Source organism: Chiloscyllium plagiosum, chromosome 22 (genome assembly GCF_004010195.1).
Source record: "Chiloscyllium plagiosum isolate BGI_BamShark_2017 chromosome 22, ASM401019v2, whole genome shotgun sequence".
In the NCBI taxonomy this organism is placed as follows: Eukaryota; Metazoa; Chordata; class Chondrichthyes; order Orectolobiformes; family Hemiscylliidae; genus Chiloscyllium; species Chiloscyllium plagiosum.
This window is the reverse complement of record NC_057731.1, coordinates 17351226-17376983: the sequence shown is the minus strand read 5'-3', so window position 1 is coordinate 17376983 and position 25758 is coordinate 17351226. Positions and strand designations below refer to the sequence as shown.

The 25758-nt window shown below is 40.2% G+C and overlaps 1 protein-coding gene across 1 annotated transcript in view; it reads right to left on the bottom strand.

Annotated features, from left to right (window-relative positions):
* LOC122561384 (coiled-coil and C2 domain-containing protein 2A-like) overlaps positions 1–25758 on the bottom strand; it is a 268528-nt gene that overhangs the window by 156552 nt on the left and 86218 nt on the right. The window contains exons 12-15 of the mRNA XM_043713148.1: positions 22722–22854; positions 20606–20815; positions 15364–15461; positions 13337–13477 (exon numbers count right to left, since the gene is read on the bottom strand). Coding sequence (XP_043569083.1) covers positions 13337–13477; positions 15364–15461; positions 20606–20815; positions 22722–22854 — 582 coding nt within the window. The remainder of the gene's footprint in view (positions 1–13336; positions 13478–15363; positions 15462–20605; positions 20816–22721; positions 22855–25758) is intronic.

Sequence of the window (25758 nt, the reverse complement as noted above, 5' to 3'; positions counted from 1 at the left end):
ACTACTACCTAACTGCAGTAGTGCTTATTTTTTCCCCAGCACCCATGGTGTGTGTGTGCAAGTGTGAGACACAGTGAAAGACACAAAGTGAACGAATCTTTATTCAATTTCCATCACCAGGAAGATAGGAAAACACCCGAGTGGCCAGTGACAAACACTGCTCTTCACATCAAAGGGCAGTGCTGTGTGATCAAAACAGTGAAGGGGAGGGTAGGGACTAAATCAAAATAGAGTTGGAGGGAGAAATAATGCACTCCACTCCCTGCGGCGCCCACCTCTCCCTGAACAACTCCAGGGTGTTGACACACCTGTTTGTTTTTTTTTAAGCACTACCACAGTTAGGCGGGAGTGTGGGGGTTAATTTAAAAAGAAAATAAATAAAATAAAGAGGAGATTAAGAGGCCTTCTCAATTCAGAGAGACTGACTTCGGGCTGGCTGGTACTACAGTCAGTATGTTACTGTTGGTTTCCGCTTCTCTTTCTTGGTATTATTACTAATACCATCTTCTATATCATTAATATATATTGTAAAAAGCTGCGGTCCCAGCACTGATCCCTGCGGTACCCCACTGGTCACTGCCTGCCATTCTGAAATGGAGCCGTTTATCACTACTCTTTGTTTCCTATCAGCCAACCAACTTTCAATCCAAGTTAGTACTTTGCCCCCAATACCATGCGCCCTAATTTTGCTCACTAACCTCCAATGTGGGACTTTATCAAAAGCTTTCTGAAAGTCCAGGTACACTACATCTACTGGATCTCCCTCGTCCATCTTCAGAGTTACATCCTCAAAAAATTCCAGAAGATTAGTCAAGCTTGATTTCCCCTTCATAAATCCACGCTGACTCTGATCTATCCTGTTACTACTATCCAGATGTGTCGTAATTTCATCCTTTATAATAGACTCCAGCATCTTTCCCACTACTGAGGTCAGACTAACTGGTCTATAATTTCCTGCTTTCTCTCTCCCACCCTTCTTAAAAAGTGTTACAACATTAGCCACCCTCCAATCCGCAGGAACTGATCCTGAATCTATCGAACGCATCCACGATTTCTCGAGCCACCTCCTTCAGTACCCTGGGATGTAGACCATCAGGCCCCGGGGACTTATCAACCTTCAGACCTAACAGTCTCTCCAACACCAATTCCTGGCAAATATAAATTCCCTTAAGTGCAGGTCCTTCAGCCACTGTTACCTCAGGGAGATTGCTTGTGTCTTCCCCAGTGAACACAGATCTGAAGTAACAATTCAATTCTTCTGCCATTTCTTTGTTCCCCGTAATATATTCCCCTGTTTCTGTCTTCAAGGGCCCAATTTAACATACAGTAGCTCACCTCTTGCCCCTGGAATACCTCAGAAGAAATTCATCCTCCTCTTCAGGTGGCAAAGGCATTGGGAAAGCAATATCTGCTGTGTCCATCTCAGATTCTGAGGTATATTCATTGCTTGATGGAGAGGTAGAACCCATAGGTTCTGGAAAATTCAGAAAGGCAGTCAAGGAGCTGTATGCATTTTGCTCCCACCTCATTTGCGAGTATACATTTTTCATATGGTGCAGGTGTTTGATCAGGACTGTTGCACTTACCTGGACTTCATAAATTACCAGACCTGACCTTAAGTCGACTGTGTTTCTTACCATTTAGGGCCATTCTTGCCACTTACATACAAAACTTTGTCCCCTGAAGTAAACTGTCTTGCTTAGCAGAGTCTTGTGTCCAGCATTCAAGTTCCTGATTCCGTTTCACTCTCCCCTCAGCAGCGCCCCATACCAAATCCACACCCCTCCCCCCAAAACCACCACCACCCCCAAGCTCCAGGAAAATCAGATTTAACATGGTGCGGAGTCTTCTCCCCATTAACAATTCTGCTGGAGCTATTCCTATAGTTACATGAGGTGAGGTCCTATAATCAAATAGGAACCCGACAATTTGGTATCTAGGGTAACTATAGGCTATACCTTTAAGCCTGCCTTCAAAGCTTGGACTTCTCTTTTTGCCAGACAACTCTATGTTAGATAATATGGAGCTACCCAGGTATGATGAATGCCATTCACCTTTAGGAAATATTCAGATTTCATGCTGGTAAACCTTGGCCCATTATCTGTGACCAACACCTCTGGCAGTCCGTGTACTGGAAAAGATGTGCATGTTATTCTATCATCATCCCCATGTTTGACAAATTAATTCCATGCTTGGCCAGCCATTTTGAATGGGCATCCACAATGACTAAGAACATTGACCCCACGAAAGGACCTTCATAGTTGATGCATAACTGAGTCCAAGGTTTACCCAGCCATTCCCACAAATGTGGGAAAGCTACTGCCGCTAACTTTTGCCCTTGATTGCAGTCAGGGCCCTGACCCACTAACGCTGCTATGTCTGCTTTCAGTCCTGGCCACCATACATGATTTCTTGCCAACAGCTTCATTTTGGAAACTCCTGGATGACTGGTGGCATTCAGCCAGTATCTGGCAAGACTCTTTTGCTGCCCATAATAACATGCTGTCCTCTACTGTGATGTGGTTTCTCCAGGTCTGAAAAAGATTTCATTTCTGGTTATGGGCACCTTTTGGCTTCCCCACTGACTACCAGCTGTTTCAATTTTGCCAGGACTGGATCTTTCTACATCCAAAGTCTGATATTGTCAGCTGTGATTGGAAGAGTGTCCAGAAATTTAAAACCATCATGAATTCTTCCAGTGGAAGTATCACAGGTGTGTATCTGCCAGCAGGAGGCTGCTCAATGCATCTCCATTTGTTATTTGTCCTCCCAGACAGTATTCCAACTTGAAATTATATGCGCTTAGTATTAAAGGGCAGCACTGAATTCAGCCTGAAGCTAAGGTCAAAGAAGTGCTTTGACTTCTAAGTAGACTGAGCAGGGGTTTGTGGTCTGTTATTATTACATATATACATCTTTAAAGGTATTGTTGGAACTTCCTGATTTCAAATAAGGCTGCCAAACCTTTCTTTTCTACCTGGCCTTATTTAAGGTCTGCATTAGCCAAAGTCCTGGATGTATATGCTATTGGGTGTTCCTCACTATTGGGCTACCCATGAGTAATACTATTCAAGTGCCATACAGGAAGGCATTGCATGTCAATACCGTATCTCACTTGGGATCACACACTAGAGGATAATAGCTGTTTCTTCACTTTCCTGAAAGCAATGGTTTGGCTGCACAATCATTTCCAAGCTGACCCTTTTTTAAAAGTTGATACAAAGGTAGCAGGATGGAGGCCAGGTTACATATGAACTAACTCAAGGAAAGACCTTGTGGGCGGCACGGTGGCACAGTGGTTAGCACTGCTGCCTCACAGCGCCTGAGACCCGGGTTCAATTCCCGCCTCAGGCGACTGACTGTGTGGAGTTTGCACGTTCTCCCCGTGTCTGCGTGGGTTTCCTCCGGGTGCTCCGGTTTCCTCCCACAGTCCAAAAAGATGTGCAGGGTCAGGTGAATTGGCCATGCTAAATTGCCCGTAGTGTTAGGTAAGGGGTAAATGTAGGGGTATGGGTGGGTTTCGCTTCGGCGGGTCGGTGTGGACTTGTTGGGCCGAAGGGCCTGTTTCCATACTGTAATGTAATCAAAAAACCTAAACTCCAGTACATACACGGGAGCCAGGGAACTATTGGGCGGCATGGTGGCTCAAAGGTTGGCACTGCTGCCTTACAGCACCAGGATCCCAGGTTTGATTCCAGCCTCGGGCAAACTGTCTGTGTGGAGTTTACACATTCTCCCCATGTCTGCCCGGGTTTCCTACGGATGCTCTGGTTTCCTCCCACAGTCCAAAGATGTGCAGAGCAGATGGATTGGCCATGCTAAATTGCCCATAGTGTTAGGTGCATTGTGTGGAGTTTACACATTCTCCCCATGTCTGCCCGGGTTTCCTACGGATGCTCTGGTTTCCTCCCACAGTCCAAAGATGTGCAAGTCAGATGGATTGGCCATGCTAAAATGCCCATAGTGTTAGGTGCATTAGTCAGAGGGAAATTGGTCTGGATGGTTACTCTTTGGAGGGTCGGTGTGGACTTGTTGGGCCGAAGGGCTTGTTTCCACACTGTAGGGAATCTAATCATGATCCTCAACTTTATTTTCCAACAGGTGTAGCCCAGTCTCGACTCTGTAGCCCAAGTAGTGGACAGCGAATAAGATTACCTCAGATTAACAACGGGATCTTGATCAGATGGGCCAATGGGCAGAGAAGCGGCAGATGGAGTTTAATTTAGATATATGTGAGGCGCTGCATTTTGGGAAAGCAAATCTTAACAGGATTTATACATTTAATGGTATGGTCCTAAGGAGTGTTGCTGAACAAAGAGACCTTGGAGTGCAGGTTCATAGCTCCTTGAAAGTGGAGTCGCAGATAGATAAGATAGTGAAGGCGGCGTTTGGTATGCTTTCCTTCATTGGTCGGAGTATTGAGTACAGGAGTTGGGAGGTCATGTTGCGGCTGTACAGGACATTGATTAGGCCACTGTTGGAATATTGCATGCAATTCTGGTCTCCTTCCTATCAGAAAGATTATGTGAAACTTGAACGGGTTCGGAAAAGATTTACAAGGATGTTGCCAGGATCGGAGGATTTGAGCTATAGGGAGAGGTTGAATAGGCCAGGGCTGTTTCCCTGGAGCGTCAGATGTTGAGGCGTCTTATAAACCTTAGAGATGTTTATAACATCATGAGGGGCATGGATTAAATAAATAGACAAAGACTTTACCCTGGGGTAGGGGAATCTAGAACTAGAGAGCATAGGTTTAGGGTGAGAGGGGAAAGATATAAAAGATACCTAAGGGGCAACCTTTTCATGTAGAGGATGGTACATATGTGGAATGAGCTACCAGAGGAAGTGGTGGAGGCTAGTACAATTGCAACATTTAAAAGGCATCTGGATGGGTAAATGAATAGAAAGGGTTTGGAGAGATATGGGCCGGGTGCTGGCAGGTGGGAATAGATTGGGTTGGGATATCTGGTCAGCATGGACAAGTTGGACCAAACAGTCTGTTTTCGTGCTGCACATCTCTATGACTCTAAGTAGGTCACTTGGGATACCATACATCTGTCTGGAAGAAATGTCTAAGGATTGTGTCCAAGTTCTCCAAGTGCTGCTTACTGGTCCTCTGTCATGAGCATGTTATCCATGGGATTGACTTTGTAAAATGTTTTCCCTCATCCACTGAAATACTGCAGAAGCTAATGATACTCCAAATGACAGTCCTGTATATTGGTAAAAGCCCTTGTAGGTATTGATTGTAGCATACTTCTGGGAATCCTCACCTAATCACAATTTCAAAAATGCACGGCTCATGTTCAGCTTCATGAAGCACAGCCCCACATATAAATTCAGCTTTTCATATAAATTCTCAATGCGAAGGACTGGGCATTTATTCAGCTCTGAAAAGCTATTTACCATTTGTTTAATGCCCACAAAGGAGAACTGATCTATTGCACTTCACTATCAATATGACTGGTGCTGTCCATTTCAAAAACTGGACTGGTTTGATGATTCCTTCTTTTTCCATCCTTCTGATTTCTGCCTCCACTTTTGCCCATAAAGCAAGTGGCAGTGGGCCTTGCAGCATCATGGAATTGCTTCCCAGACAACATGCAGGGTGGCCTTGGTTCATCTGGCAGTCTCTAGATCTTCCTTCCTGTAAAATCTCTAGGCATTTAATTAGAACTCACACAGGCAGATCAAAAAATGTTGAGCCAATCTCAACCAATTGTGCCCCATCAAGCTTGGGCCTGAACCTTTTACTACAATCAGTGGTAAATAAACCAGCTGCTTTTCATAAAAGACCAGAACCAAAGTTGTACCCTTAATCTATAAAGATTCCCCGGTATTGGGTCTCAGTCTAGCCAAAGTTTTACACAAATTTAAGGGCTGGAGTCCAGAATGAATTTTGTTGAAGCCTCATTCTGTAATCACTGAAATGGCTGTGCTGGCATTGACCTCCATTAGAACCAGGTGACCATATAACCAAACGTTTATTTTGATTGGCTTTGATTTGGATGTTACTAAGCAATTTAACTGTTCCAAACCAGGTATTGGCTGACTTCCCACGGTGTGCACTATCTTGGATACTGGCCTGTGATCTGTCACTTAAATTAGGTCTTGTGGGACTCTTTTGCTGTCTTAAGTCCATAAACTGGCAGCAACTGCTATACTTATCAGCCTAGATCCTGTAGAAAATGTTAACCCTTTGGCCAAGACTCAATTTTGTTATGGGTTTTTGCTGTGAGCAAACCTAGAACCCCTCTGTTGAAGATATGTCCTGAATGAGGCTATGCAATTGTTTTAACTCAAGCGGTGTTCCCTAAACTCAGTCAGACTAGCGAGGGTGTCCATTTCCATTGGTATACCCCAACTCATATGCTATACTTGCCACATGTTTCAATGATAAATCCAGTAGTATCTGTTTGAAGTCCATTTGAGCTTCTGTAGGTGCTTTTGTAGGTTACACCATTCATTCCACATATTAAACAGTTTCTCAGCATCTCATGCAGGATTAAACCATAGTCATATTCTTCTGCCAGTCATCTTAACTTAGTCAAAAATCTAGATACAGATTCCCCTGGCTCTTGAATTGCTATGTGAAAAAGGTAGCATCTAGAATTAGAGAAGGCTTGGAGTCACAATATTGCTGAACTAAATCTGTCAACTCTTGAAAGGTTTTATTATCTGGTATGTGAAGGAAAGTTATGCTCCTAATAACTGCAAAAGCTATGGGTCAGGAGATTTACTCATTGCTTTTCATCTGCTCCAATGTCAATTGCCCAGAAAAAATAAAGCATTGTTTATAGATACAGGGCTCAGTCTTTGTTGGTAGAATTGAATGAGTCAAGCTTCTGAAATAACAGCATGATGGCATAAATGCTTACCCAAACTCAAAGATGACTGTTGTACGCAAATTTCGCCAGGACATATTTTCCTCTCTCTTTGCCCCTTTTCTTACAGATGGATATTACTTGTCACTGGTCTGGCTTTCTCAGAGCCAGCTATCAGCGTGAACAGAACTTTTGACACCCCTGTTATATCTGTCAGCCAGAGCTCTCTAATTGTACCAGATTAACTGCCCCAATCAGGGAACTCGTATTCTATATGGACCACCTGGCTGACCTTGTTGCAATCACTGTTAAAATGTGTGGCACTGGAAAAGCCAGGCCTGTCCGGCTGCATCCGAGGAGTAGGAGAGTTGATGTTTAGAGCATTGTTACAATCACTGGTTGGTTTCACAAACAATGCTATATGCCTTAACAACAAGATGGAGTTAATTGCAAATCCCTCTTCTTATTAATTGTTGCCTGCTAATTGTTGGATAGAGTGCTGACACCAGGCCCCTCCAATACTGCGTCCAAGGGCCTATTAAGGTCTCGTTAACAGTAGTAGAGAATGAACAATAGTGAGTCTTAATAAGAAGAGGGATTTGCAATTAACTCCATCTTGTTGTTAAGGCAAATTACATTGGCTGGTTAGACATAATTACTATGACAGGAATGACACATCTGACCCCATCAGGATCGAAAGCTGACTCCTCTATTCTCCACCCAAGATTAAATGAACTCAACATTAACCTTTTCAAAACTATTACCTTATATAACAGAAGGAGTAACTTGGACATGAAACAGATTCCCATCCTAAAAATTAGTAGCGTAGCCTTTATCTCCTTGACTCCAGAATTGTCTTTAGAAGTACTTCATTTTTCTTTTTATCTAACAGAGGTATTCTTGAAGACAGTGTTGAATGGTTCCTCCATTATAGCAGCAGCCATGGATGACACAGCTGTGAAGTTCTTCATAGAAGCTGAAGGTACTTCAAGCTTTGTTCAAGCTGTCACTTTAACCTTTCAGCAGTGTGCAATGTAAAAGCAAAGGGGAATATTTCAGCTTATCACCTTCTAATTAAAAACACTGTGATAGTTTGAAGTGGTGGGGGAGAATTGTCTCATGAATATATTTTCTTTTGATTGATTTTAATGCTTTTACATTCACATCAGTGAAACTATCACAGACCAAGATGAAGTGCTGCAAGAAGCCCTCATTATACTCCACTGATGTATTCACCTTCTAACATATCCTACATTTCCTCCAAAAGAATGCTATTAGAAATTGGTGCCTCAGATGAAAGAGACTTGGGATAGGTAAAGTGAAAGTAAAGAGTTAAACATTAATCATTAATGGTTAGTGATTAAAAAGGGTTCAGTGAAAAATATTGAAGGAAGATGCAGATTTAATGGGTTAACTATACCTTTACTCTAAGAACAACTATTGAACATATGCATAAGGAGCTATGTCATACTGCCAGATCACATGGAATTCGAACATAGAACATTATAGCACAATACAGACTTTTCCTCCCTCTATATTGCGTCGATCTGTGAAACCATTCTGAAGATCATCTAACCGACACTATTCCATTATCATCCATATGTTTATCCAATGACCATTAACTGCCTCTAAAGTTGGCTTGACTACTACTGTTCCAGGCAGGGTGTTCCATACCTTTACTACTCTCTGAGTGAAGAACCTACCTCTGACATCTGTCCTACATCTATCACCCCTCAATTCAAAGCTATGTCCCCTTCTGCTAGCTAGCACCATTCAAGGAAAAAGGCTCTCACTCTCCACCCTATCTAATCCTCTGATCATCTTGTATGTAACTATTAAGTCACCTCTCAATCTTCCCTCTAATGAAAACAGCCTCAACTCTCCAAGCCTTTCCTCGTAAGACCTTCCCTCCATACCAGACAACATCCTGGTAAATCTCTGCACCCTTTCTAATTCTTCCATGCCCTTCCTATAGTGCAGCGACAGAGCTATATACTCAATATTCCAAATGCAGCCACACGAGAGTTTTGTACATTTGCAACATGACCTCATGGCTCTGAAAATCAATCCCTATACCAATAAAAGCCAACACACCATGGATCTTCTTAACAACCCTATCAACCTGGGTGGCAACTTTCAGGGATCTATGTGCATGGACACCGAGATCTCTTTGCCCATTCACACTACCAAGGATCTTACCATTAGCTCAGTACTCTGTATTCCTGTTACTCCTTCCAAAGTGAATCACCTCACACTTTTGTGCATTAAACTCCATTTTCCAACTCTCAGCCCAGCTCTGCAGCTTATCTATGTCCCTCTGTAACTTGCAACATACCTCCGTACTATCCACAACTCCACCGGCCTTAGTGTCATCTGCAAATTTACTAACCCATCCTTCTATGCCCTCATCCAGGTCATTTATAAAAATGACAAACTGATCTTTGCAGTAACTGAACTCCAAAACTGATCTTTGCAGTAACTGAACTCCAGGATGAACATTTCCCATCAACCACCACCCTCTGTCTTCTTCATGTGGACGCACTGGTTACAAAGGCCCAACAATGACTCTTCTTCCTCAGGCAGCTGAGAAAATTTGGCATGACGGTGAATACCCTTGCCAACATTTATAGGTGCGCCATCGAGACCATTCTGTCTAGATGTATCACTACTTAGTATGGCAACTGTAACATTCAAGATCGGAGATGGTTACAGTGCATGGTGAACTCAACCTGGACAATCACAACGGCCAACCTCCCACCTACAGAATCCATCTACCAGGCCCACTGTCAAGGAAAGGCCACCAGCATTCTTGAAGATCCATTCCACCCTGGCAATGATTTCCTACAGCCCTTACCATCGGGGAGAAGGTACAGAAGCCTGAACACATGCACCAGCCAGTTTCAAAACAGTTTCTCCCAACTGTCATTAGAATTACTGAATGGACTCACAAACTCTTAACATTCGCCTGTACCTGTGTTTTGGTTTTGCCACTGCTTACCTATTATTTACTTATCTATGCTATTTGACTATGTGCTCTGCCTGTACTGCACGCAAGACAAAGCTTTTCACTGTGCCTCGGTACACGTGACAATGTTCAATTCAATTCAGCTAGTCAATTTCTGATCCAAACCACGAAATCACCCATGCCTCCATATTTCCTGCAATAGCCTACCATGGGGAACCTTATCAAACAGTTTACTGAAATCCATATACACACCACATCAACCGCTTTACCCTCATCCATCTGTTTGGTCACCTTCTCAAAGTAGTCAATGAGGTTTGTGAGGTTTATTCCTGTCGAGATGATTACAAATCCTCTTCCTTATAATCCTTTCCAACACTTTACCCACAACCAAAGTAAGGCTCACTGGTCTATAATTATCTGGGTTGTCTCTATTCCCCTTCTTGAATAAGGTGACAGCGTTTGCTATCCTCCAGTCTTCTGGCACTATTCCTGTTGACAATAACAACATAAAAATCAAAGCCAAAGGCTCTGCAAACTCCTCCTTAGCTTTCCAGAGAATCCTAGGATAAATCCCATCCAGCCCAGGGGACTTTTCTATTTTCACACTTTCCAGAATTGTTAACACCTCTTCCTTATGAACCTCAATCCCATCTAATCTAATAGCCTGTATCTCAGTATTCTTCTTGACAACATTGTCTTTTTCCTGTGTGAATTATGATAAAAAACATTCATTTAGCACCTCTCCTATCTCCTCAGACTCCACACACAACTTCCCACTACTGTCCTTGATTGGCCCTAATCTTAATCTAGTCATTCTTTTATTCCTGAAATCCTATAGAAAGCTTTAGGGATTTCCTTGACTCTACCTGCCAACGACTTCTCATTTCCCCTCCTGGCTCTTCTTAGCTCTTTCCTTTGGTCCTTCCTCGCTAACTTGTAACTCTCAAGCAGCCTAACTGAGCCTTCATGTCTCATCTTTACACAAGCCTCCTTCTTCCTCTTTACAAGAGATTCAACTTCTTTAGCAAACCACAATTCCCTCGCTTGATTACTTCCTCCCTTCTGACAGGTATATACTTATCAAGGACATGCAGTAGCTATTCCTTGAATAAGCTCCACATTGTGCCCACCCCCTGCAGTTTCGTTCCCCACTCTATGCATCCTAAATCTTGCCTAATCGCATCATAATTGCATTCCCCCAGCTATAACTCTTGCCTCTCGATCTATACCTGTCCCTTTCCATCGTTAAAGTAAACGTAACCAAATTGTGGTCACTATCACCAAAGTGTGTACCTTTCTCCAAATCTAACACCTGGCCTGGCTCATTACCCAGTACCAAATCCAATGTAGCCTCGCCTCTTGTTGGCCTATCTATATACAGTGTCAGGAAACCCTCCTGCACACATTGGACAAAAACTGACCCACCTAAAGTACACAAGCTGTAGCGTTTCCAGTCAATATTTGGAAAGTTAATGCCCCTGTTACTTTTGCTCCAATCCAGAACCATCTTTGTAATCCTTTCCTCTACATCTCTGGAACTTTTCAGAGACCTATAGAAGACTCCCAACAGGGTGTCCTCTCCTTGCCTGTTGCTAACCTCAACCCATACTACCTCAGTAGACGAGTCTTCATCAAACGTCCTTTCTGCCACAGTAATTCTGTCCTTGACTAACAATGCTACACCTACCCCTCTTTTACCACCTTCCCTGTTCTAACTGAAACATCTAAACTGGGACCTGCAACAACCATTCCTGTCCCTCCTCTATGTCTCCAAAATGGCATAAACATCAAAGTCCTAGTTACCAACCCATGCTGCAAGTTCACCCACTTTATTCTGGATACTCCTGGCATTGAAGTAGACACATTTCAAACCACCTTCCTGCCTGCTAGTACACTCTTGCGACCTTGAAACCTTATTTACTACCTCACTACCTTCAGTGCCCTTTACACTGCAGCTACAATTCAGGTTCCCATCCCAAACACTCCCAAAAAGCATTAGCAAATTCACACACCCCCCTCCCACCACAGGATATTAGTACCCCTCTGGTTCAGATATAATCCATCCCATTTTAGAGGTCCCACCTACTCCAGAATGAGCCCCAATTAGGATCCGAGTCAACAGGAATACCAGAAATATCCTCTTTTACTTTTTTACCTTTTGTATACAAGTATGTTTAATAAAGGATTGTTAATATTCATTGAAATGAATGTGGACTATCTTCTATCAGCAATCTAGACCTGATCTTAGAATCATAGAATCCCTCCAGTGTGTAAACAGGTCATTTGGCCCAACAGGTCTACTCTGACCCTCAGAAGAGTAACCCACCAGACGCATCCCCCTATCCTATTACTCTACATTTACCCCTGACTAATGCACCTAACCTACACATCCCTGACCGCTATGGGTCATATAGCATGGCCAGTTCACCTAACCTGCACATCCTCGGATCTTCTAAGAGTTAAGAAAAAACAGTAACTTATATTTCGAATAAGCACTACATATCATTTCAAATGAGCATTACACACCACCACTAATTAATGTCATGATGCATCTACTTTGCATACACCAGAGCAGGACAATGCCCTCAGCATTTGTTCTGGCCAACATCAAAAGCATGAATGGACTCCAAGGATTCAATTTTTTAATCAAGAAAACATCCATGCCAGTAAAAGAAAAATTGGACACAACATGCCCAAACGTTTTGGTCTAGTTGCCAATGTCAAAACAACTAAGTAGCTATTTGTCCTTTTTTGTGGGAGGGCTTGGTCTTTTGCAGACCAAAAGAATATATCGCACACATTGTACCTGTTTCAACTTAACAAAATAACAGTAGGCATTATCCTGTTCATTCCTCATCACAATGCCTAGATGAATCATGACACAACACCAGGTTATAGTCCAACGGGTTTAATTGGAAGCACACTAGCTTTCGGAGCGACGCACCTTCAACAGGTGATTGTCCTGACAATCACCTGATGAAGGAGCGTCGCTCCGAAAGCTAGTGTGCTTCCAATTAAACCTGTTGGACTATAACCTGGTGTTGTGTGATTTTTAACTTTGTACACACCAGTGCAACACCGGCATCTCCAAATCTTGATGAATCATAGTCAACTTGCCTGGTTTATATTTAAATAAATCTTAGCAGTTGACTATCCTTCATTATATAACTGGTCATGTGTCATGATAATGACTCTACCAAATTGAGTTTACGTGCCACCCAATCAGCACTTGCTTCTCACACATTAAATTGTAGCTTCCCCTTTATGTTTGTATACTTGATAATATCCTGATGACTGCAAGTCATAAAAGCTTCAACAAAATGTGTCTGTTTTCAGCAATTAAAATGTTCTGTACTACTAAATGAATATTAGTAACTGCAAGTTGTTTTCAGGAAATTAAATTTGTTTGTACACAACTTTAATAAGTCTGCACTGTAATTGTAAAGTCTAAACCTTAAACTGCTTTGCAAAAAACTTGGAAAAGTTGTTTCTTTAGGTTTTTTGATGCAAAAAATTAATTCTGATTAGCATAATAAAATAAACTTACTCTTGCAATTGGAGCTTTACTGGTGTACAGATGTAATTGTTTAAAATCCGTACATTTTTTATCTGTTTCCAGACCTTCAAAATGTTTGTTATCAGAGTACGATCTTTTTCCTTTTCAACATTGAGAAGTCTCTTTGTTTCCCTAAGTACATAAACATAAAGGTATGAATATTAGAATCTAGTAGGGCAACAGTTCCTAATCAGCAACTTGTAAACTCATGGATGATTGTGATCTCCCCTACCCCACTTATTCCTGAATGCATTCCTGATAATATTGCTGCCTTCTTCATAGTTTTACATTATTGTCCCTGCATATTTTCTCTCTTTGAAATAGATAAATTAAAACTTTGTAAATTAATATCATTGGGGCCGAAATGTCTTAGTGTCCTAACCTGGGTTGATTATAGGGGCAGCACCATTATGTTGGAATGACAAAACCTGACAAATCAACTAAGTGTGTTTTCAAGTATCATTAGAACCAAATCATTTGAGTACAGGTATTGTCTAATCAACCTATTCAGATATGTCATTACACACATCTGAAACTGGTTGGACTTGGACTCAGGCCTCATGGTTCAGAGATTAGATTTTAGATTAGATTACATTACAGTGTGGAAACAGGCCCTTCGGCCCAACAAGTCCACACCGACCCGCCGAAACGAAACCCACCCATACCCCTACATTTACCCCTTACCTAACACTACGGGCAATTTAGTATGGCCAATTCACCTGGCCCTGCACATCTTTGGACTGTGGGAGGAAACCGGAGCACCCGGAGGAAACCCACGCAGACACGGGGAGAACGTGCAAACTATACACAGTCAGTCGCCTGAGGCGGGAATTGAACCCGGGACTCTGGCACTGTGAGGCAGCAGTGCTAACCACTGTGCCACCGTGCCGCCCACAGAACTACCACTGCACCACAACAGTTTTCAAATTGAAAGTATAGATATTTTCTATTCAACCTGTTCAAAATCCTGGAATTTCCTCCCTAAAGGCATTAGTGGTACATCTACAGCACATGGACTGCAGTGGTTCAAGAATGCAGCTCCCTACAGGTTCACAAGGGCAAATAGGAATGGGCCACAAATGCTGGCCAAGCCTGCAATGCTAACATGCCAACAGTGATTTTTAAAAAGTCATAGTTCTAGAATAAGTGGGACTTGAACCTAAGCCTCATAGAAAATTGAGAGACCTCTGATGCAGCTCACATGCAGGGCAATACCATTTTTCCATGTCAAGTGGACATGCAGGGGATGGAAAATCAGGACTAGGACATTAGAAGCTGATAGTATTCAGGACTTGTTGAAAATATGAAGGATTCAATCAGACAATATCTCCTGGACAAAAATATAAGTTAACCAAAATAAAATAAATTATTTGATTTTTTCATGGAGGGTGTCATTAGACCATGCAATTAAATGAAGCAGAGTCTTTTTTTTCCAAAGTAAAGTGAATAATTAATGTTTGAAAAATAAATTTAACAGGTAACTAGAACTAAAAGATTTGGCATATATGCAGGCATCTAAACATTCTTCTTTTATGCCTTCTAATTCAACAACATCAGCTGCCATTTCTATCAGGAAGTGATCCTATGCCACATGCTGGCATCATGACTTCTGCAAGTAGTTTCAATAAGGTAGGAAACAGGACTTGCAACATGGAGTCATGGTGACCTGAGATAAGGTAACAGTTATCAATTCAGCATAAACAACAACTGGGTCATGAAAATAGTCATGAATACGGTTGAAAACATGGTACCAAACTACAGGAAAAAGCAGAATGCCTCACAGAATTCAATTTAATATATTCAATTTAAGGTATCTGCTGTCACAATATATGAGAGCTTGATATAAATTATCTGAGTGATTTATTGATTATTATGATCATTTTCAAAAATATTGACCATGTTCATAAATGTTGTGAACATATCTGTAACTGATGAAGAATAATGAAAGCAGAAAAAGTTAACATTTAAAATAAAATCTCATTAAGAAAGTATTAGTATGAGAAGGAAAGGATACATACCCCATTTGCTTCTTTAAGTCTTCAATTCTATTGAGATTTATAGAATTTGCTTCCAAGTGTCTTTCTACATTTTTTATCTCATTATTTAGTGTGTGAAGCTATGAAAGAGCACAGTTACATAAAACACAAGCATCTCTAAATTAAAATATTATGACTTTTACACTGCTCTCTTCCCTATTTATCTCCCACACTTTAAATTTGTTGACTTAGCAGTTATAGAAACATTTCTTTCTAAACATTTCTCTTGTATTCACGTAATTATTACAGCACAGTAGTAGGTCATTTAGTCCATCATGTCTTGCTACCTCTCTGTGGGAGCAATTTACATAGTCCCATTCTCCCACCTTCTCCATTCAGTTATGCCCCACCTTCCTTTTCAGATAACAATCTAATTCCGTCTTGAATGCCTTGATTAAACCTATGTAAAAATAATGGGGTAGTAAGAGGGATTCAGTTTCCTTAATATGAATTGTAGACTTTAAAGACAGAGTGTTGGAATTCTTACAACGTATCCAGGAGAGTTTTTTAAGCCAGTATGTAGTAAGTCCTCCAAGATGTGGGGCACTGTTGGACCTAAATTTACGAATGAAGCAAGTGGTAAAAGTGTCAGTCGGGATAGAATTTTGGTGATAATGACCAAAACTCAGTAAGATTTAAGGTAAGAACAAAGATGGACTGGAATTAAAGTTTATGAATTGGTGGAAGGCTGATTTTAACATGATAAGATAGGATGTGGAAGTGGATTGCAAGCAGCTACTGATATGAAACTCTATATCAAAGCATTGGGAGTCATTCAAAAAACAATGAGCAAGACCGTGGGCAAACTTGCTCCTATAAAAGTGAAGGGTGAGACAAGCAAGTCCAGAGAATCCATGGATGTTACACAGGATTAAATTAGGAAAAAGGAAGAAAATTTAATACAGATACCAAGGCCTCAAAATAACAGAAGCTGTAGAGTAGTACAGAGCGGGGATGATTTTTTTAAACTAAGAGAACAAAGAGGCACCATAAAAAAACACTATAAATAAAATAATAAAGAAAAATCCAAATGCATTTTATAAATACTATTAAGGACAAAGGGCTAACCAAGGAAAGAGTGTAGTCCATTAATGACCAAACTGGCAAACTATATGTGGAGTTGGAAGACATAGATGAGTACTTTACATCTGTATTCATTATAGGGAAAGATTATGATGGAGGGCTCTGTGGCGTTTTTGAACAAATGACAATTGAAATGGAGGAAGTATTAACAGTTTCAGCTGGCTTAAAGTTGGATAAATCCACGGACACAGATGGTATGTGTGTGCGTTAAACCCGAGTAATTATAAGCCACTAATTGCAACATCAACGATAGGGAAATGTTTGGAAAAATCATTTGAGGCACAGAATTAATCTCCATTTAGGGGACAGGGATTAATCAAGTATAATCAGCATGGTCTTATCTGGAAAAATCATGTCTGACAGGTTTGATTGAGCTTTTTGAAGAGATTTTAAGATGTTTATTTGAGTGTAGTACAGTTGAAATCATAGGCTTTTGAATGCTGTCACATGGGAGACTAGTTAAGTAGATAAGAGCTCATGACTTACAACACAATTTGACATTTGGATTCAAAATTAGCTTGGTAGCAGGAGGCAGAGAGTGATGGTCAAAGATTGATTTTGTGCTGGGATGCCTATGTCCATTGTATACTGCAGGGTCCGGTGCTGCGTCCCTTTTATTTGCAGTCTACATTAATGAACTAGATATAAGTGCAGGAAATTGTTCACAGATGACACGAAAATTGGTTGTTTGGTAAATAGCAAGGATGAAAATGATGGGATGGTCAGGTGACAGAACAATGCTAAACAGAATCTAATCTAGAAAAGTGTGAGGTATTGCATTTTTGGAGGACTAACAAGGCAAGGAAGGACATGATGGTTGATAGGATGTTAGAAAGTACAGAAGATCAAAGAGAACATATGCCAAACCTGTAATGAATTTTGTTTAGACCATAGGTACAGTATGTGTGCATTTGTCATTGTTAAAGTTTTTAAAGGATGTAAAGGCACTGAAGAAGGTGCAGGGAAAATATACCAGGATGACATCAGAAATGCAGGAGTATAAATATCATGAAAGGATGCATAGGCTGGATCCCTGTACTCATTACAAACAGGTGATGTGAGACTCAAAAGCAGTCTCAAATTTTCAAAGATTTTGATAGAGTGAAAACAAAATGTTTCCTCTTGTAAGAAGAAGCAAAAACTAGAAGCCATAACTACTATAATTGATCAAGCTACTGAAAAAGAAATTCAGAACTAACTTCTCACCAATCTTTGGGTAAAGTATGTGAGTTTCGCTATTATAGGGTGTGGTTAAAGCAAATACTATGGATGCATTTTAAAGGCAAACCAGACAATCCTACAAGGGAGAAGGAATAGAAGGTTGCAATGAAAGATTTAGATGATGACAGATGGAAGGAGGTTCAAATGAAGAATAAATCTTAACAATGCCTGGTTGGGCTGAAAGGCTTGTTTTTGTGCTGTATATTCTATACTCTATATAGCCTCCATCTATATAAGGGATCAGTAATGTTTTGTGAGATCAGAGCAATTCGAGCTGTCATACAGTTTAATATTGCAGAAAAATAGGTATAGTTTTTATAGATGTTGCCTGAGGTGTACACAGATTGATTGCTTCATTGTAATTCAAATTTCATAGAAGAAAACATCAATCAACAGAGGACATCCTCTCAAAAACCTGTGGGCATCAATCCACAGATCCTCTACATTAAGAATACTAATTCTCAAATTTGCTGCTGAGCCAGAAATTCTTTTTCTTTTCACTGATTGCTCCCCATACACCAGCATGTGTTGCACACCACGGCCCACACACACACCCCAATTCCCACATACCCCAATCCCCATCCCAGGTTTAGTATTTCTGCGTAATTGAGCAGAGTTTGGACCGTGCGCTCATCGCTGCTCATGTGCATTTGTGAACAATAATTAACTACTTAACTAACAGAATGCTCTAAAAAGTGCTGATATTTCTATCTTATCTGATAAGCATGTCCCCCTGTGGTGGTGCACCCACACAGGAATCAGCACCTCTGAGAAAACATTATTTGCAAAGGACACAGTCTGTTGTAATGGCCCTGGAGAAAAGTTTGATATAATTTTGTCACAAATGAGAATACAAAATTATTTCATGCAGTGCTGAAAGCACTAACATGACTTAATCTTGCATGAGATCAGATTTGCAGATATTTAATGTCATGCAGCAGGAAATCTGAGGCACCCCAACCAATGTTCTGGCATACATGATAGCTCACTTTGTTATGGACTAGGCCAGACCACTCAAAACATTCTTAAGCAGCCAACTTTGCTATTTGTTTCGGTAAGTGTGCAATGACAATAGCCCGGAGTAAGTTAACTAGATTGACTACCAGGTTTTAAAACAGACAAAAACTTATTCGCAAAATTACGGAATGAAACACAAAGAACAGAATGAAGAATACTTACAGAACTCAGCCTATCCAAACTAGACTTAATTATGCTGTTCCGAAAATATACAACAGTCCCAATAAACACACCCACTTAAAACACAGAGTAAAAATGAAACACAGGTCAAAGTTAGAAGGGCAGAAGAAAAGCCCAGCAGCCTGTTTCAACACAGCCCACTGCTGAACTGACTCAAACAAGACTTCAGCTTTTAGGTCTGACTACTCCCCTTTCCATTGTACAGGTAACTTCTAAAACATAAAAGCTTCGGCCTAAAGTCAAACTGTTCACGTATAAACAAAGAGCATCTCAGTAAACCCTTTCATCTCTGTACCAAACCAGTCGATTCAGAGCCCGAACTGTTTTACAACCCCTCTGAAAGAAAAATCAAGGACACAGTATCCTTGAGAAAAGGAACAGCTTTGAGAAAAAGGAACAACTTTGTGACAACTTGTTTCATTGGTCTCTGCTTTGAAGATGCCAGTTGAAGGATTTGCCATGGCTACCTTTGTCTTCATCGTCAATTCTTTTGCCTTGCCAGTTCTTGTCTTCCCTGATCTTATGTTACTTTCTCCTGAAAGCTGATCCAACAATCCTTTGAATGTTTGTAAGGTACATGTGTATTTGATGTATTGCGGTAACGAGGGTAACTATCAGGAGATGTATGGCGAGTAACACAGACTAATATTTGAGGGTATGTTGATAGAGCAACCTTACAAGATTATATCAAATTTGATATAGATTAAAAGTCTGTAGCAGTGAAGATTGGAAAAAGAGGAAGTGAGAAAGTGTACTGAAATAGAACAATGAGAGTTGCTAGAATTTATACTGTAATTTCAATCCAGGTTTAAAAACTCCTACATTTCTTCAGCTCATCTCCAGCTCCACGTTTTTCAAGGCAGCGACATTTTTCTTGTCATTACGAGAGAATAGCACCTCCTCTGGGCCCTTACTGCACCTAGCTGTACATCAAAAAAGCCTCTTTAAACTAGGATACATCTTTGTCCATCTGACACCACCTCAAAATGTTTTCACTTCTGCAAAACTCTAATCTCCACCAAAGTTCATCTGTGCATTGTCCCTTAAATGGGCAAAATAAAATCATGTCTTAAAGGAATAAATCAAACTCCCTCATGGAAAATGGAGGCAGGAAACACATTAGTAATATGGTAATGAGGCATTCTTGTTGAAAAAAGACAACCTCATATGTCCAATGATCTTCTACATTTTGCTCCTGTTCTCATTTCCATCTACTCCACCAACACCGCTATTATATCTCTGTTATTATTGATGCCATTGATTATAGGTTGGCAGTTTTACAAAATTATGCAACCAACGTCACTCATCCTGTATATTAACATAAGATCATTTCCATTGATTGGGTCTTTCGATGCCTTGATCCTTCAATCAATTCTACAATTGATGTACATCATACCTGAATTAATTTTGCATTCACTAAAATGCTTGTAGACTTAGAATGATTTTCAGTATATCAATTACTTGCAAGTGTATCTAAACTGGTTGTTTGTGTCTATATTGGAAAATAATCAGCTTCCAAGAACACTGTCAAGCCAACTTGAGTTGCTATGATAGTTTCAGTGTAAGAAGAATGTATCAATATGAATGACACAGCCCCTTAGATCCACAATTGTAATTTTTTGAAAATTTGTTTCATTATAATATATTAGATTACAGTCCTTCCTATGATACTCTGCAAAAAATATTAAATAGCTCTTATTAGTCGCATAATATTATCACTCACCTTTTCTGCAAGGAGCTGGCTAACATTTTGCTTTTGCCTTTGTTGATAATTGTCAAAAAGTTGCATAAGCTTCACTGCTAAAACATGCTCTTTGCTAAACAAAGGATGGTGAACAAAATGCAAATTTCCAATATTTATATCCAGTTGGTAGATTTGAGAAAATTCCACAAAATGACTGTCAATATCTTTTGCTAGTTCACTCACTATGGCCTACAAAAACACAAAAGAATAATGTGCAGTTATCATATTGGTGGATAATTCTATAAGGCAGAAAGTGGGGATAGTGTAATTTTTCAGAAGTTAGGTTAAAATGGTGATAGCATAGGTATTCCGAAGTTCCATGAGATCTCAACTTATCTCAATTAGTAGTACTAATGTCAAAATTAGATATTTGCAAGTTCATGCCATGGTTCATCTAGTGGATTGATTTTAAATATCGGGCAGTGGAAGTTAGTCACTTTGGGACTGGAGAATTCCTAAATAAAGCAAATAGAGAGGTGGCATGAATATTTGAACAATGTGAAAATTGAGACTGACAACTCAATGTTGTTCTATTCCCACACAAGCCATTAACAGTCTCTGTTAATTTCTCTGGCATATAAATTCAAAGTAGACATACAAATTTCTGTTGCTTAAGAATGAACAATTATTTTATTAAGCACAGAATACTAGAATGCCTTAAAAATTCTTGTAGTGGGTATTCCATACCAACTCCTTTGATTCTTCAGACATGTATGTTTAAGTCATTAAGAGAAATGAGCTAAATAACCAATATGCACAACTCAGGTCAAAAATCCTCCACCCTTTTACTCTGTACTAAACATCACAACAGGAGGAGTAAAAATCATTACTTACTTAAAGTAGGATAGGCACATCATTCCCAAAAGCAACTAACCCTAACTTTTAGAACAAAGCAAACGTCAGAGACATTTGGGGGGCTACTGTCATGCTCTATCAAGTGGAGCAGAGAATGTCCTCACAGCACTCTTGTGCATTACAGGGAGGAAGCATACCAAAGCTCCCTTTAACTTCCCATCATTTGTGGCCTGTGCAATGTTCCAATCCTTTAAGGTTCCTGAGTCACCACATATGCATTTATCTTAAAGGGAATGGCCTGTTTATTCCCTGTACAGCTTAATGGGAACATTACCTGTGACAGAAGGAAGAATTTGCCCAGTCCTGAAAACCATTGCACCCAGAATTGTGTATCTTAAGCTAGCCTACCAGTCAAACCAAGATACAAAGGAGTACAGCATGCCTTTTCCTTTACTCTGGAGCCAGCAATCTCTGAAGAGGATGGTCTCTCCATTACAGTGACTGGACTAATAGTGAAAAATGTACCATGACTACATTTAATATGTTGGACTCAAATGAAAACTTACCTGAACTTCCACAATTAGCTTGCCCCATGCTCATCCGCAGATTGGGGGGGGTGGCGGGGGGGCGAACACACACAAAGTAATCATGGGTAGGGATCTAAACCATGCCTTTATTTCTTCAAACAAATTCTCAGCAGAAGAGGATGCAGAGCTATTCAATGGTACTGTATCAGAAATTGGTCTGCTGAACTTTGTTACTACACATGTTCCACAGAAGTCTCTTAAGATATACACTAACATTGACTACATATTCCTGAAACAATCCCAAATTTCCAAATAAACACTGACTAAAATCAGCTACAAGTTTACTACTAAAATCCTGTGACCAAAAACTGTATGAACACGTAACTGGCAGTGATCACATTATAAGCAGTCTGATGTGAAAATAAGTTCCACCTTAAAGCACCAGCCAACCAAGATTCATACTATCTTTATAAATGTAGAGGGATGTAAGTTCCCCATATATTGATTGTGTACATGAACATATGATAACTTCACAAAATGAATATGTAAATATTTAATCATATGGTGGTTTCAGAAGTTTCAGAAGCATATAAATTTAAAATGTCTATAATAACTTCATAGCAAATATTTAGCTGCACACTTCAAAGCATACTAGCTCCATAAATGCATTCTTGAAAATAGAGTAAACGTATTTTTAATATTATACTATTTACTATTCTTTGAAAGTCTGTAAAATGAGATCAGTAATACTAGAGTAGGAAATGATCACATACCTTCTTATACACAGTTTTTAGTCTTGTTTTAGGATCTTCTACATCATCTGCTGATGACTGTCTACACTTCCAGGATAACTTAATTGGATCTGGTAATGCAATAATATTTCCATCTTCCCCAAACCAGTATTTTCTCTTTCACAACATTGCAGATGTAAGACAAAATATTTTAGTAATATGCTGTACAATCTATAATGATGAGGCATAATTTTCTCTAGCAGAGCTAAATAAAATCTCTATTGAATTACACACCGTATTTTAAACATTCATTTCAGTTATTGATTTTAAAATGAAGAAGAAATAACCTCTAAAAGTACTTTGAACAATGTGTTCGAGCCTAATGGCGAGCTTGCAGAATGAAAATTTCAAAGGGGTTAAATAAATGTACGGTGAAATTTATGAGATTTAGTTGTCAAAAAAAACTGCACAAAATTTAACAATGGGATAGTAAGTTGTACAAGGAGAAAATGTAAACAAATGGAAGACTTTAGTGAGGTATATTTTTCAGATGCTAACATATCATGACCCACTTGCACTCATAATAAGAAGCAATGGAAATAGGAGCAGGCGTAGGCCATTTGAAATTTGAGCCAGCTCCACCATTCAATCTGATCATGGCTGATCATCTAACTCACTGCCCTGTTCCTGCTTTCTCCCCATTTGATATCCTTCTGTGGCAATGAGTTCCACAGATTCACCACTCTCTAGCTGAAGAAACTGCTCCTTCCTCTCAGTTCTAGAGGATCATCCCTTCACTCAGATATTGTGCCCTTGGGTCCTACTCTCTCCTACTAGTGGGAACATCTTCTCCATGTCAGTTTTATCTAGGCTTCTCTGTATTTTGAAAGTTGCAATGAGATCCCCCATCATCCTTCGAAACTCCATCGCGTACAGACCCAGAATCCTCAACCGCTCTTCATATGACAAGTTCTTCATCCCCAGGATCTTTCTTGTAAACTTTCTCCAGATCCCCGCCAAGGCCAACACATCCTTCCTTCTATATGGTGGCCAAAACTGTTCACAATATTCCAAATGCGGTAACAACCAGAGCCTTAACAGCCTCAACAATGTATCACTGCTCTTATACTCTAGCCAACTTTAAATCAATGCTAACATTGCATTTGCCTTCCTAGCTGCCAAGTGAACCTGCATGTTAGCCTTAAGAGAATCCTGAACTAGGACTCCTAAGTCCCTTTGTGCTTTAGATTTCCGAAGTATTGCCCCAGTTAGAAAATAGACTATGTCTCTATTCTTCCCACCAAAGTGCATAGTCTCACACTTTCCTATATTGAACCCCATCTGTCACTTCTTTGCCCACTCTCCTAGCCTGTACCCCCATTATAGGAAGAGAGGGTATCTTGCTGCAATTGTACAGTGAGAGATATTAGTGAGACCACACCTGGAGTATAACGTGCAGTTTGGTCTCCTTATCCTATGAAAGATGTTCTGGCTGTGATGGGAGTGTAATGAAAGTCTACCAGACTGGTTGCTGGAGAAGCAGTAAAATTTAAAATGGAGGGTCTCATTAAAAACCTTTAAAATTCTAACATTACTTGACAGGGTAAACACAGGAAGATTGTTTCCCATGATTGGGTACTAGAATTTTATAGGTTTCTCTGAGACCCTCCCTCATCTTTCTAAACTCCAGTGAATACTGTCTATCCAATCCAATTCCTCTTCAAATATCAGTACTCATCCACCGCCAAACCACAACAACCCGACGGTCGGAGGAGGAGGTTTCTCTGAGACCCTCCCTCATCTTTCTAAACTCCAGTGAATACTGTCTATCCAATCCAATTCCTCTTCAAATATCAGTACTGCTTCTCCAGCAACCAGACTGGTAGACTTTCATTACACTCCCATCACAGCCAGAACATCTTTCATAGGATAAGGAGACCAAACTGCACATTATACTCCAGGTGTGGTCTCACTAAGATCTCTCACTGTACAATTACAGCAAGATACCCTCTCCACCTATAATCAAATTCCCTTGCTATGAAATGTTGCAACATGGAAACAGACAGCCAAATCAAATCAGCCTTTCTACCTTTGTATTCCCAACACAGTAAAGTTAAAACATTCAAAGACCCTCAAAGGTATCCCTAATAGGTCCTAAACAGACTTTTAAATAAGTAATTCAAAACTTTACAAATAATAAATTCTAGACACCAATTTATGCCTTTAACAAAAACTTAGCAATTTATTAACAATACAATAACTTTAGTAAAGCAAAATTAAACAAAGTAATCTAACTGATCTATACTTTAAACCTAGAAATGATTTAAACCATGCTGTTCCCACATCTCCCTGTATTCCAATCCATCATCATTCAGATAATAATCTGCCTTCCTGTTTTTGCTATTAAACAACAACTGCTTCACAATAACCTGTTAAAACATAGACAGGAAGGTTGAAGGCCAGAGGTGAGATGAGTGGCCTTGACATCAACAGTGCATTTGACTGAATGTGGCATTATGAAGTCCTAGTAAAACTCAAGACAATAGGAATCAAAGGGTAAACCGTCTGCCTGTTGGTGTCATACCTGGCAGTGTCAAACCTGGCAGATGGTTGTTGTTGCTGGACGTCAGTCAACTCAGCTCCAGGACAACCTTTTTGAGAATTTGTCAAGGTAATATCCTAGGCCCAACCATCTTCAGCTGCTTCATCAATGACCTTCCCTCCATCATAAGATCAGATATGAAGATGTTAACTGCATAATGTTCAGCAACATCGGTGACTCCTCAGATAGTGAAGCAGTTCATGCCCAAATGCAACAAGACCTAGCCAATAACAAGATTTAGGCAGACAAGTGGCAAGTAACATTCATGTCACATAAGTGCCCGGTAATGGCCACCTCCAACAAGAGAGAATATAGCCATTGCTCCTTCACACTCAAATATAGTCTTATTCCTGAATCCCCCATTATCAACATCCTGGAGGTTACCATGACCAGAAGCAGAGCCGGACTAACCATATAAATATTGTGGCTACAAGTGCAGGTAAGAGGCTATGAATCCTACAGTGAGGAACTCACCTT